At 31.3% G+C, this 15677-nt stretch overlaps 1 protein-coding gene and 1 long non-coding RNA gene across 2 annotated transcripts in view; one reads left to right on the top strand and one right to left on the bottom strand.

Annotated features, from left to right (window-relative positions):
- The window catches only part of LOC143197894 (uncharacterized), a 316954-nt gene that overhangs the window by 118050 nt on the left and 183227 nt on the right, over positions 1 to 15677 (bottom strand). The window contains exon 47 of the mRNA XM_076406689.1: positions 7442 to 7549. Within this exon, the coding sequence (XP_076262804.1) occupies positions 7442 to 7549 (108 nt within the window). The remainder of the gene's footprint in view (positions 1 to 7441; positions 7550 to 15677) is intronic.
- Positions 1526 to 2183, top strand: LOC143197904 (uncharacterized). Its single transcript, XR_013006104.1, has 2 exons — positions 1526 to 1854; positions 2009 to 2183. It is a non-coding gene; the product is annotated as an uncharacterized LOC143197904 (long non-coding RNA).

Here is a 15677-nt window from a genome sequence, read left to right as displayed (position 1 = left end):
TTGTATTTATTGGTATCATCTTTTGCAAGCTCTTCATTTGTGCAAAATATTTATATTAGTTTCTTTACTGATATTAAACAAATTGCGACTTATATAATAATCGTGTGTATATGCTTTTATTTCTGATAATTGGACCCTACTTCTTTAGTTTTGTTGTATTTATTTATATAAACAATTGGATGAAAAAAGTAAACAGACGAATATCGCTAATTAGTATCTGAAACGAAAAAACAAAACTATCGATTCAGATTTAATTGTTGTTTGTTCTTGATAATTTGGCGTTTATTCGATTCCTGTCAAATATTTATAGCGATCATATGTTGGCGCAGGTCCAGCCAACGGGTTGACGGCAATTTATTTTTATTATTATTTTGATTCGTGCATATCGCACCCAAGTCACAGCCGACTTAATTAACTCGTCAGTCAGCGCCAACCAAATCAAAGTAAACTCGACCGTAAAACAAATTTCCTGCCGGCATGCGCCGTCAAATATTCGTAATTAAATTTTTGGCAACAGCCCGCTTGATTTGATGACATTTCTCTTGTTGCGGATGTAACAATAAATGATGAAGCTGTTAATATAAGGCTATAAGAAAATGTGTGTCATTTAAAATGTTTCTTGTTAATTTGAATTATCTGGTCTAGTTTATGTATCAAAATAAGCTCCATAATCAAGAAAATATGTGAAAAAAAAAAACATGCGGTTTACAGTCATGCTCGTTTTTAGTGTTCCAAACGTTCCATTTTCATCTCTCCCAAGTTATTAATGATGTTTATCAGAGTCGGGAAGGCAGCGAATGCGATCTGCATCAGCGTTCATATTTTTATACCGCGATTCAAAAATAATCTTCAGCAAGTACGGATTCAAATTAGCTGCGGAGCATGCGTGCCTTGAGCGCGGGCATCGCTGCCAAGAAATCGGATATTTTCGTGCGTGTTACGACACTGCAAGATATGCGAATATTAGCAAAAACAACCCAACAAGAATTCCTCTAGGGACTCGTTCAACAGCATGCAATGCACGGAGTACTGCCAGCAGCAGGAGGAAGCGTTTTACCGGTCGTTCTACCGATACGACTCAAAGCAAAAAAAAGAAGCAAAACTGGGAGCGAAAAATACCGTCGCTCCTGACACAGCTCCGGTATTTTCCGACCACTAGCACACAAATAGAGGCAGAAAAATGGTCCTAACCTGTCATGTGCCCGGTGACCTGTCGGGTGACATGCTGTTCCGTTCTAGTCACCCTTTGCTGCTGTTGCTGACTGGTCTGTTGAGACGTTTGCTGTTGGGTCGTTTGCTGAACTTGTTGCTGTTGCTGTTGTCGATTCATTTTCAGTTCATTAAAATGTCGTCACCACTTAAATTTCACAGATCGATAGCGGTCGTTTTAAATAAACAACAAAAAGAAAATCAATACAAATAATAAAAAATACTATATACACTAACGGTAAAACACAATGGGAAATGTACCCACGCGAAAGAGCGGATCTAGTAGAATCTAGTCTGTCGAATATTGCCTGCGTGTAGCTTTTATGGAGCTATTTGATTCAAGTCATCATCCCCGAATACTGAAGACATCGGTCGAATACGAGTTGCGAGCGAAGAATGAGGCGTCCATAGGCGTCTCCTGCTTTGCGCCGCGACGGCTCGGGAACGGAGGGGATGTCGGATGCTATTTCGGGAACCGTACTACTTTACGGGATGGTCGCGGTTCTGGCGAAGCGAGACACGTACCGACCGAGCCGGGAACACGGAGAGAGATATCGGCAGGTGTTCCAATGCCCTGAAAGAAGACGCACGATTTTGAGGATAGATCACGTTGACGGTTGCCAGAAAATGGATAATTTGTACAAGGTATTCGTACTAGTCATTAAATGTAATGATTAATGTTAATGAGTGGATCATTATTTTTGTAAAGGAATGCTTCGCTACGTGTTTATTTTGTTTGTACAACTTCCTCCTGTTTATTATTATTAGTTATAAGAATTTATAGCTATTTTGTTTGTAGTTTACCGACGAATCCACAAAACAATGAACTCACATTATTATTGTACGCTTTTGGATGAACTGAAATTAAAATCCATGGGAAAATATCAAGACATTTCAAGAACCAGTGAGTTAGATGATTTGTTGAAGATTTGTCACTATTCATCGTATTTATTTTTCACTGACTTGTATCTTTCCTTATATTACAAAAAAGTAGCGAGCGGAAATGTATTTTAATAATAATATAAAAAAATTATAATTTATAATACATAATATATTAATATACTGAGACCAAAGCAGTACATAAAATATAACGTAAAGATTGTAAATATAAAATAGTTTGGTCTCTTCAAAATAAAATTAAATATGAGATAAGAAATTAAATAGAATATTGTAAATGAATTTCATGTAAATAATCAAATATTTTATCGATGTGGTTTGACGTAAAAAGTGTTTCCATATTTCTAGGTATGTTATGTCTATCTCGAATAGACCGTAGAGCTTCACATGATTGTAAAAAATGTCGGACTGTATTACTAGTCCACAATAATCACACACCGGAGGAACATCGCCAGTCATAAGAGGCGAATGTAAGAACCGACAATACCCGATCATTAGCCTATTTAACAGAACCTGCTATATCTATTAGTAGATAATGTTATAGAACCAAAAAAGTTAATTAATAAACCACAATTTATTATCTCCCTCTAGCAAGTCCCACTCCAGTTGAACAAGACTATCCATTTTAGTCGTAATAATGGGATATAGATCCTTATAATATGGAAGGCCAGGAATATATCTACAACTTGAAGTGGCTTCTTTAGCTGCTTTGTCTGCTCTCTCATTATTCTCTCTGCCCTCACGACTGGGGACCCAAACAATTGATATTCTTCTTTTCCTTTCAACAAGATTGCGATAGATGTTATACGATAATAGATGCCAACGATAATAGGGTGTTTAAAAGTTGCATTTTGAATTTCCAGAATAGAGCTCAAGGGAATCAGTACAAATCAACCAATCGTCGGACTCAACCTCCAGTATAATCTGTAGAGCCTTCCAGATATCTGTTAATTCTGCCAATAGTATGGATGAATGTTTATGAAGCTTGTAAGTTTCTATTCTAGAGGACCCATAAACAGCTGCGCCTACTCCCTCGGACGACTTGGAACCATCCGTGTACAAAACTTAATAGCTTAGATACACTGATAGAAGATGGACAAATAAGCCCTTGAAGATTCTATGACCCAAATTATCCTTGCTGAGAATCGTTATATATCTATTTGTAGGCAACAATGGAATTATCTATGGTGGGAGAGATATGAAGCTGGAGTCGTTAAGTTTATCTATATTAAGGTTGATCATATCTATAACCTTAAAGAACTGGTCTTTGAAAGATCATGCCCCACATAACGATGTAATGGTTCCCCTTGATTTACTTGTATTAGCTCACAAGTTTCAAAACTAAACTAAAGCCAACTAAGGGAGATTTCCAAGAATTTAAACATCTTTAAACATATTGATAACGGTTAAATTTGAAGTTAGCAGACAATCAATAAAAGTGTTTGATTCCAAAAATCTCTATAACATCACAGAAAATGATAAAATCTATTAAAAATTAAACGCTTACAGTAACAAAAATAGTGCATATACCTTAAATTTCGAACTCAATAGCTTCGCTACTATCAAGAGCAAATGCAAGAGCAACAAATTTTACAACAGAAACATGGTTTATCAGAATTCCGAAATATAAAAGACAAGCCATGAAACTGAAAATCATTAGTAATAATACTTGTTTACTAGATGGTCATAGGTCTCCAACAATATTTGTAGACAACCTATAAAATCTATGAACTTACCCAGAATAATAATTCTAAAACAAAAGTGTATAATTTTAAATTTTACTTGTTTGGTATTAAAATCGTATTATCTGCATATCTCTTTATATGTGGTTCTTTTAATATTAATTATTGGTGAAAGTGTTAAGTATCAGTGCGAACAACTGTTAACTTAGTCTAACTGTTAAATATGATTATTAAATATAACAATTTTGGATATTCATTACTTTTGTTATTTGATTTGACCGATCAAATATCAAATCCGAATATATTACCGCTCCCCATCAAACCCTTTTAGAAAATTCGAACTGTCAAAGAACTATTAGATAGCTTAGCAGTCGAATAAACTATTTCCAGGCATTTGCATGCGATGAAAAGTGGACAACGGCCTTTCTGTGGCGTATTCCCACTGGCGATAAAAAGAGAACCTATTACGTATATTCCAAGACCAGAAAGTCATGTGTTCGTCCAGAAGATTCATCCACATCGACACCGATGCGCAATAATCATGGCCATAAAGTCTTGCTGTGAATATAGTGCGATTAGCATGTTGTAATTTATTACCGCAACAGTGATTTCAAACAGGTTCAAAATCGTCTTCTTGAAAACCAACGACTACACATTGTAAAAATTATGAAAAAATATACACTACTGCAGTTTGAGTGGGAAGTTCAGTCGATCCAAGCATGCTCACTACACTAGGCTTCGTGATCAGCACTTGTTCAATCGATACGCCATGTTCTTCACTCGCACATGATTTGGAAATACTGAGGAAGTGCGGAAAAGGATCGATGATTTGATCCCCGTCAAACCAACATAATAATGTTCATATGTGTTGCGGAAAGATATGAAAAATTTGTAGAATATTATTTAAAATATTATATTTTATACATAGTGTACCAAGTTTTATCAATAAATATCTTTTTAGAATGAAAATAATATCAGAATATATGCTAAAAAATTTGCTATGTATCTGTAATTAATAGTTAAAGTACTAGATGTACAAATAAGTCTTTTGTCGCAACAATAGAAGAAACCACCAAGTAGGACAACTGATAACAAGAAAAACTTCAAATATTGGCGATTTTGTATCAACATAGCGTTTCTTTTCCATTCCATTTCCATCAAAGGCTAATATCATAATGGAAAATGTACAGAGATGTGATGCTAAAAATTCAAAATTATCATAGAAAATAGATATATATTGAAATTGATGCATTAAAATCAAAAAATCTTGCAAAATTAGTGAAAACCTGAAAAAAGGGTAAATGTTAATAAAATAAATCATCTATACTACCCACAGTCGTTGCACACTTAAAAAAAATTATTGTTTGATTACAGAAACATGAATTACACAATATACAATATATGTACAGATAAAATAAATATAAAAAGTTAATAGAACAATGCACAATTAAAGTTAACATAAATCTGTACTATTACAGATATTTGATTATCAAAAAGATAGTTATCCAGAAAGTTTTAACTAATTCCACGGTAAATACTTTTATATACAAGATGAAACAGAAAAATTAAAAAGTGTTTTGGCGTAGGAGAGCTACATACTAATATACATCTCGTGATGTCAACTCGTGATATTTAATTTGATTTGGTTACATTTAATTATAAAATTAAATCAAATTTACACAACTATAACGAAATATTTTGCTATGCGTTTAAAATGCGCAAATGTTTTAAATATTCTACGTATAAGGCACTTCAGCATCTAAGAGATATACGTTTCGAAAATATGATGAATATTATCGACACAAGATGCTTGATCTAGCAACTGATCCCAGCTATGACACAAAATAAATTTCTAGGCAATTATGCAAATACGAACAAACGTATGAAATCGAGAAAGAAGGGGATTACGATGAAACTAATAATTCCATGGCAAATGATGTGGAAGAAATTCGGTCTGTGAAATTTCGAAGGACTAAAGCGGTAAACTCACAACAACTAGTCAATTGAAAACAGCGAAGTATAGTAGAAGCAGTAGCATGTTGTTTATTTTAGTAACCATAACATTGCTTTCTTGCATGTACTATGATAATTTTTTTCACTTTAGAAAAGCCGTTATTGAGAAAAATCTGTTATATAAGTGTTAACCAAAATATTTTCGATAACCTTCTACAACTTTCAGCAATTTTCCGATCCATGTTAAAATAATATATATATATAACAAGAAAAGATTGGTGTGAAAATACTGTACCGTTTACAATTCTTCCTATGTGTGGTCGAGCATTGTCATGCAAGAGGATGATTTTGATGAACACGCTTTTGCTATACTTTTTGCAATAATAAGTAGTTCGAATTGCTCGATTGGTGTTGTTAGATGTCTGCAGTAACATCCTCGCTCGGTTTTAGCATCTCATAATATATTACCCCTTACTAGCCTTACCATATGAACAGAAAAGATTGAAGGGTCCCGAATATTCCGCACGGTGTCAATGTTGATTGTTCTCTTGACCTAACCCCTAGCTTGAAATTTCCTCAAAAAATGTATCAATGACAATCAATGAAATAATGGTGATTAGAAATGGTATCAATTAATGGGTGTGGTCTTATAAATCTTTCCTATCAGAAGGAAACTAGTTGATGCATGAACTAGTACCATACTTGAAGAACTTTAAGAGTTTGGGCTGGGCTTTCATGCAATAAGTGTTTCCATTTATAATTCTTTTAATCGTCCAGGCTGTTCATTTTTATTAACATCTAAACCGCCATTTTCAAATAACTGAAATCCACAGCAACAATAAGGACATGACGGAGGATCATTATGAAACCATACCAATTTTGAATCTTGCACGATTAATGTCCGGATTTACTGAAAAATTCAATTATACTAAATGGAAATTTTATGTAAAAAAATGTAAAACCGTTTGAAGTGTTGTTTACATCGATTCTTCGAATTTTTACTAATAGATATCGTTGATGAAATTACATGAAAGCATTTCAATATTCGGAAATAGATTCGACAGTGAATGAACAAAAGGAGAATACATTATTCAGGTCGGACCTATTTTGTCCTAATGATGGCCAAAAATTGCTTGACGAACACTGCTTCTCTCAATAAGTTATAAAACAGATCAAAGCTTAGTTGCACATCCTATACTATGATGACTGACAATTCATCATTATTGTTTACTTTTGATTCAGTACATGATTTTGAGAATAATTCACAGAATATTTCCAAATTTAATATGTAGCAATTCGGGTCGTTATTACCCCATGAATTCATAAAGAACGCTTTTATTTTCCTTTTTGTAAACAAGACAGGAATTTTTCAACAATAAAAAATCACATTCGTTAGTAAAATATTTATTTAGCATTACCAGTGAATATAAAAATATCTTAAATTTACGATTATATGGTCGCACAGCCAAAATCTAAATATAACCAAAAAGCAAGCGAATAATATTAGATGTCGTACTAACTGAAAATATAAATTCCCTAAAGCGATTAAACTATATCACGTTATTCGTCCGTCGACAATCAGCACTTAATTTTGGAGTCCATTAAAGATCTTATCATTGAACTAGCACAAAACTGTCTTTTATATCGTTCCGTAGATTAGTGGAGGTCTTACGATTTTGTAGGTTTTTTTGTCGACTTACCGTAGTGGACTTCAGGTGATTCTGGAAACTGATAGTAAATGGGAGATGGGCTTTTCGATGGCGTGGTGCTGAACTGACGATAGGTACCGTACATATGAGAAGGAACTCCTGAAATTTGATCAAAGTATAAATTACTTGTCCTTTCGCAAAAAAAATAATTCGCCATATTTAAGTATGATTTATTCTATTCTTATATATCAAAAGTGTTCAAAATATATCAAAATATATAAGTATTATATTTAAAAAATGTATATGCAGAGATTGCTTTTCATTAAATGAATAACAGCCGTGAGAACATATTTCGATAGCATTCCTGCATTTCACATCAGGAATCGAAATAAAGCCAGGATACTGAAACAGTTTATCACTACCACTGTATATTAAAAGTCAAAGAGATTATATTAATGGTTCAAGATTTCTTGAAATAATGCAGTGAAAAAAGTAAATAAGTGAGACATAATGGAAATTATAGGAATTATAAAAATGTTATGTTGAATCGTACTCTAGTATAATAATTTTCGACAATTTTTAGATTTTCAAGTTATAAAAGGAAAAATGTATTTCCAAAAATAGAGGAAATTTCTGTTTATAATACATATATCAAAATTTACACATTCCAGATGGATTTAATTTAAATTAATATGAAATAATTTTATCTAACAGAGGAAAAAATGTTGGCAATTTTTCCATTGTTTATTGTTAGAAAAATGTCGAATTGTTTGCATTTTTAAGTGTTTCACCGTCATTTCCGTTCAAATAATTATAGGTTATTAAAAATACCCCGGATCTTGAAGATTTATGCCGAGTTTTATGCCAAATTGATTAATAGGATGATATTTACACGCAATATTATAATATTTTATAACATATATTATTAATATTTACAGGAAAACTATTTACATACATTTCGGTTTCTATGCACATCTAAAGTAATTTTATATGAATTCTTGCTCCTTTCATCTCAATAATAAAATATTATTATTATTATTTTTTAAATATCTCACCTTTATTTGAGTGGTGAAATTTTTCGATTTTTTGCTATTTTCCAGTTTTTCTTTGCAACATATTACTTTCTAGACGGCTTTTAATATTTAGGATATAAAATGAAAATGTATGCTCCAAATGGGTAGATTTCTGTTACATATTTTAAAAATTACAGATTGTCTGGATTTTGGACTCTTTCAAACCAAAATACGTATATTTTAAGAGAGACTATATACTAGATAAAGACACTTGTTGAGAAAATTCAAGAAACTAATATATTTTGTGTTTTTGAATGAACCAAATAATTAAAAAATGTATTCGTATTTATATAATCATATCTAATTTTATATTATATATAGCTATATTTTATATAATATTGATTTACATTTTATTCACCAAAATCGTAAGACACAGATCGCCAACCCTATATTATAAAAATGTATAATGATACAGACAAACTAATATGAAAACTAATTATTAGCAATATTAATAAATAATAACAATAATAATAAATAATTAACGGCTTGGTACCCTAATAATCACTAGAAATGCGATATATGCAGTGTCGAATCCTGCTCGGTAATGGGCATTTTATAATTATTGTTTATAATTATCTGAGTTAAATGTTCGATCCATCCCCGTTATACCAGTATCCAGGTTAAGATCTAAACTTTGAAGACCTCGAAAAACTGGGATGATATTTTAAAAATTAAATAGGCTCAATGCCGTGGACGGTGGTTTGGAAACCATATTAAGAATCAAGTCGAGTCCAAATAAACTGTAGGAGACCAAATATCAAAAAACATAATATTCTGGCACTTAAAATTAATTTCCTCCCTAATTTTAAGAAACATACCGTGAAATATTTTTGATGTATTTTTTTATACTAAAAAATAATATTTAATATAATTTTTGTATTAAACTACAATATGAAATGCAAAGCAAATAAGAACTAATATTAATCATTTAAACTTATCTGAGTGATATATATCAGTTCTAATTTAAATGTATAAATTTTAAATATTCATATATTAAACTGATACAATTCTTGAAAGTTTCATGCCAACATCTATTTTTAAACATGTATCAAGAATCATTCATTCATATTCGATGACTGTATCCGATATGTTTATGTCTATTTTGAATATAAGTTAACTTAAGTCATAAGCTAATATTAAGAAAAATATTACTCAAAACTTCTCGTATACCAGCTTATTTTATTTTACGTTATCAAAAATATATTGAATTCAAAGATGTTATATTTTAGTACTCAATAAATATGAAATAGTAACCACTAAAATGATCTAATTCTACTACAAAAAGAATATCGAAAACGTCAATATAAAATGGTAATGATCAAGATATACAATAAAACAAAAAATAAGATTGGCCGGCCTGGTGGTTCAGTGGTAGAGGCAACAGGGTGGTCCTCCTGCTGTTGTGATAGCCGCGGATTCGAATCCTGATGGAACATGGTCGTAAACTTATGTTTGTGATTGTCCTAGGCAAGATTGTAAAATCCGACAAGGAAAATGATCACCCAGTCACGCCAATAACCAGGCCGGGTAAGGCAGGATGTCTTCTGGGATAAGAAGGGTGGTAGATAAACCGAGATATAGGAACAATTGGACATTGAGACATTCAGACATAGATACAGAATGTTACTCGGAAAAGCAAGAGAATAATAATAATAACAGGCATGAGGAGATCTATTCTCATGTTAATTCCAAAATACTAAAACCCTTAGTTAGCAAACGCGTAGGCGTCTTATGACAATCGAATCGTTTGATGTTGTAGTGTAGAGAAATGTATCTAAGTGTAATGTTAACTAATACATGAACACTGTTACTTTAAAGACTAAGTTAGGGCCGATGAAGTCTCCTAGGTATAATTCGTTTGACGGGAATAAAACATTTAAAATTATGTTTATTATCCATTTTCTACAACATAATTGGGAAATACATGGTGATGTATTTATCCTATACTCGCCTTGCTTGCATAGTGATGCAAGTACAGCAGAACAATAGCAATATATTGATTTAGAAATTAAGATTGTAATAAGCGTAAATAATGTAAAATTTTATAAAATAATATAATTAATTTTTTTTAAATCTACAAAATATGCCGAAAATGTAGAGCTAGTGAAATGAGTACTAATAATTAAAACGCATGTTCAATATGTTTCTTAATCTTGTCCAGAAATGTATTTTGAAAATTGTTCAGGTAATGGTACTTAATTTTCAAGTTCGGTTAATCTCTTATCCATAAATCCTTTGATATTCAAGAACGTGCTTCGACATTTCTCTACTTCAAAAGCTGGACATTTTCCGAATAATTTTTAGGCCAAATGAGTTATTCTATCTACTATTCTTTAGAAGCAACAACATGTCACTGTTGCGACGCAAATTTAATTATTCATATTTGGATCAGTCGTGTAAATTTGAGTGTACGTTAATTGTAGAATTCTTTCGGTTATATAATTAAAGGGTCTAATCTATTGGACCTTTAAGTGATGTTTCTAATACTTATGACATGGGAAAAGAATTATGGCTGGATACAAAATATAACATCGCATTGTATTGAACGTCTGGTGAAATTAGCCAACCAAAAAAGTAGCGAGTAAAGGGAACATACGGGTTCAGCAAAGAGGAATCCCATCCGCTCGTTGTCTAGTGACTTTCTAGAGAAGTTCCTAGCTGAAAGAGTGTTTCCCACCCGTATATTCTCAGTGAACCAATGTGGGTATAGAAAAGGGTTTCTTGGACCATCCTTGTCCACCACCACCAAGAATCCGAGAGAGGAGCTTCAGCGATAAAACGCTGTGCATCGACAACGAGAATTTTCAGAAGACAGAATTTTCAACGACAATGGAGAAAGTATTTGCATCAACACCGACGGAAATAGTTGAAATGAGAAGAAGAAAGCATTGTTGAGAATTGAGAAGAAAGTAATGAATTGTTTGAAGAAGGCATTGAGTTGATGGAAGAAAGTATTGAGTTGATTTGTTTGAAGAAAGAATTGAAATGAACATTAACTGAAGGAAACATTGAAATAAGATCATTAATTATTACATTAGTATTAAGCATGAAGACAACATTGAAGTAATATTGTTAGTAACAATATTGTTTAATAATATTATTATTATTAATTAAACAACTTGTTTTTGGATATTCATTTACTAAAAAAAGAGAGAAAATAAATTGTATTTAATTTACAACCTTGTTTTTTCTCCCACATCTCAACACTCATTTTAGTTGAAATTAGCGTTGGAAACTATCGACTGAAAACAGTCGATAGTTAAAAAAATAGCGACTGAAGATAGTAATTACTAATTTCAGTCACGGTTCGACTGTTTTTTCCATTCGCGATGATTCGTCAGAAGAAGATGTATGAATTCTTGTCTGTATAAAATGTGAGATAGGAAAGGATGGAGATAAATGCTTGAAGCAGTTAATTTTAAATGTCTTTATATTCTCCAATGGTAGCATTAGTGAGACAGAGATGTATATATATATATATATATATATATATATATATATATGTTTATAATATAATATATATATATATATATATATATATATATACTTATATATGTTTATAATATATATATATATATATATATATATATATATATATATATATATGTTTATAATATAATATATATATATATATATATATATATATATATATATATATATATATATATAAACAATAGAATTTTAAAGGACGTAGGGTTACATTTATACTGAATGTTCTGTGGATGTGTAAAAAGGAATGGAATAATAACACCACAAAAGTTTTATCGTGTTTTAATATATTAATTGCTATTTTTAAATAACATACCATAATAAATATAAATAGTATAATGCAACTTAAATAAAACCTAAAAACTAAAGATTTTCAATAACCATAACTACTAAATAAAATGTAAGCGTATACATAATCATTGAAAAATCTAATCCATGATGAACCTAAAAATGATCGTACAATAACTACAGACCCTTTTTAAATAAAAATTTTATTTATTTTTAAAGTACTGTGAATATTATCTTGTTCAGCTTTTCTCCCGTGAGGCGATTTCTTGGATCGTTAATTATTTACCCAGATTTTGAAAAAACTCATTCCCAGGGGACAGAGGTTGCGGGTATAAAGGAATATTTTACGTGTAACTGATATAATTCAGGTAGTTTCATTTTATGGGTTTGCCAAAAATCCAATGGGTTTTCTAAACGCCCAATAAATGGAATTTCCAAATACTGCTAAATCTGTAAAGTTCCTGCAGTACTTGGAGTAATTACTTCTTTCATTCTAGCCATTTTTTATCAAAATATCTCCAGATGTCAATACATTCTTGGTCAGTAGTTTTGTCTTGAATTTCGACTTGTGGATCTATATTTGTATTTTTTGAAGATAGAATGGATATATACCTCTTTTGTAATTACTTTTGTATCGCCTCAGCATTATTTGTAATACCAAATCCTGTTTTTTCACATCTAAGATCTAAAAATGTGGATTTCCCGCATATCGTATTCATTTCTAAAATTTCCAGTCTTTTATTGATGACGTCAAATAGACAATTTTGTCATTTTTTCCCCATTCACTTTTTAAGATCCTAGATTTGATGGAATCTTGCAGTCCTCTTATTAACCGTATAATTAAAGACATCGATGGGATATTTTTCACTTGATAACTCGGTGGTCATTATTTAAATGGGCTTTAAAAGTTGAACACATTCTGTTAAGATAGTCCATTCGTTAACAAATAAAAACTGTGTTGCTCTTCTTAATAGCGAAAACTAAATTGTTGAACATTAAAGTAGAGTTTTCTTATCAGAAAATTTATTTTTTACAAATATTTAATATACTTTATTCACCTATTTACGGTTAATATTTTTAAAAGGAATTTAATAACTGCTACTGTAAAAATTCTTCAAATATTTTGGATCTATGCAATTTCTGAAACCCTTAGAACCTAATTTTAGTTTCCAAGATTTTAGGAAAAAGTTTCGACAAACAATAGGCTTGGACAAAAATCGTGAAAGTTGATTAAAAAAGTATTACCTATTACGCCAGTCAAAAGTATCTTACTATTTATCATTTTCAATTTAATTTGTTTGCCCTCAAAAACTAGCGTTTCAAAATGCTGATATATTAATTTACAATATATAGTTATTCACAAGCACACTGCAAAAAGAAACATAAAACCACATATATTACATATAAATCTATATAAGCATAAATTCGGCGTATTACTTTCAAGGTCGCGGCTAGGGCGGAAGGCCAGAACTCTGAAACTCTCTTAAACGGCTGAAATAGTCGATAGTAAATAGTAATAAAATCAGTCGAACCTAAAATAGCAACTGATATAGTCGTTAGTAAAAAGTAGTAAATTACTGAACAGTCGATAGTCGATTTCAGTCGATTGTTCCCAACACTAGTTGAAACGCATGAACTGCTAATCTATCTAATATCAAAATATAGTTTCTAAACTAGTATTAATAAAAAAATAAAGTGAAAATAACAGGTGAGCAAAATTGAGTTTAATTTTTAGTAACTTTGTGGATATAGTATATGTAACAATTATTTTTATTCTTTCCAATTTCATAACCGCCAATTATTTTAAAATCCCGTAACACTTTCTGTCCGTCTAACCCTTCGCACTGAAAATAAAACCGAAGATTTTTTGGCGAAAAAGTCCGTGATTCACTTAGAATAGGCCGGTGCCAACGGATTCATTTTGTTTGTTGTTTTCGGGAATATTTTTGTCGAGTCCCCGATATATTTAGCTTTATGATCTACCTGGTGATACTGGCGGCATGACGAATCTCGATCCAATAGAAAAATATGCGCGTATTGGATTTCGCTACAAGTGGATCATCGGTTTTATTTTGGCCCGTCGTAAAGCGAACTTTTCGCCTTGCATACGGCGACCAGATCGAAAGGAAACGACCAGACGATGATATAAATCCATCATGTTATTTAATTCATAAATTCAGTACACGTTTTAGTTTTGTTTAAATTTTGTTAGTTTAATATATTCCTGTCAGATATTAACTAGATGTTTAAAATAAATAAAATTAATAAATTTAAAACAATTAAAATATTGTCCAATGCCAGGTATTGCCAAACTCTTGGACAAGACACGTATTTTGCCACAAAATTTCTAGTCTTTAGAGATAATCCATGAATTAACCATTTTGCAATTTCTATCAGAAGAGAACTCTTGGTCTAAAAAAATGATGTGCTAATCTTGATTGCAACTAGTGGTAGTAGAACAGAGTAATATCCACAGAATATGGTTTCCGTTCATTGTTTCTTTTTTGGTTATATAAAGTATACTTAAAAGGGAGTTCCTTTTGGATTAGTTATACCTCTATCGTAAGCCTCGAACTACGGTGCTTGGTTCCTGATATGATTGGGATCATTTTCTCTGTTAAACTTTACACTTTTGCTTTATAAACGATCATGTTTACAGTCACGAACATAAATTTAAAACTATGTCCCAGGAGGATTTGAACCCGTGATTATCGAAATAATAGAAGGACCGTCTTGTCGCTTTGACTACTGCGTCAACTGATAAGAATATAACATCTGGAGAAAATATAAATTGCTATTAAAGAAATCTTAGTAGTTATTCAGATTTAGGAATTTTATTTTATTTTTATTTAATTCAGCTAAAGCTATAATAAATAAGGGTAATTTAAAGAATATTTAAAATAAAATAATGTAAGCATATCATATCAAAGAAACAAGATGGAAACGAGCTATATATACCATGTTGTCAGTCATTGCCGGCTAACCTCCAATGTGTCTTTATAATAACTTAGGAACAATGTATATGTAGATAGACACCATCAGTCTTATTAATAATATTCATGTATTAACATTACTATTATTTTTTGTTAAATACACGACACATTTAACAGTTACACACATTGCTGCACTGCTCGTTTGTTATCCAAGAATTTCAGTATTCTCTTTGTTCATATCTCCTTTCTATTCTCTTGATTTTCTGAGGAACGGTCTACATAGTAAATTGTTCATATAATATCTAAACTTATCTACGATACTTCTTAAGACTCTGTTTTGAAAAATGTCTGCTTTATTTATATTACCTCCTGCGAACATAATCTAACATAGGTACATATCGGTTTTAGAATGTCCTTAATCATATTTGTTCCCAATTAACCGATATATTTTTCATTATTTCCCATCCTGTTCCTTTATTTTCTTGTTAATTTTCTTCTTCCAAA

The sequence above is a fragment of the Rhynchophorus ferrugineus genome, unplaced genomic scaffold (genome assembly GCF_030347505.1).
Source record: "Rhynchophorus ferrugineus isolate W39M unplaced genomic scaffold, kcgeb_rfMv2 rfM6, whole genome shotgun sequence".
In the NCBI taxonomy this organism is placed as follows: Eukaryota; Metazoa; Arthropoda; class Insecta; order Coleoptera; family Curculionidae; genus Rhynchophorus; species Rhynchophorus ferrugineus.
This window is presented reverse-complemented; position numbering and strand designations above follow the sequence as displayed.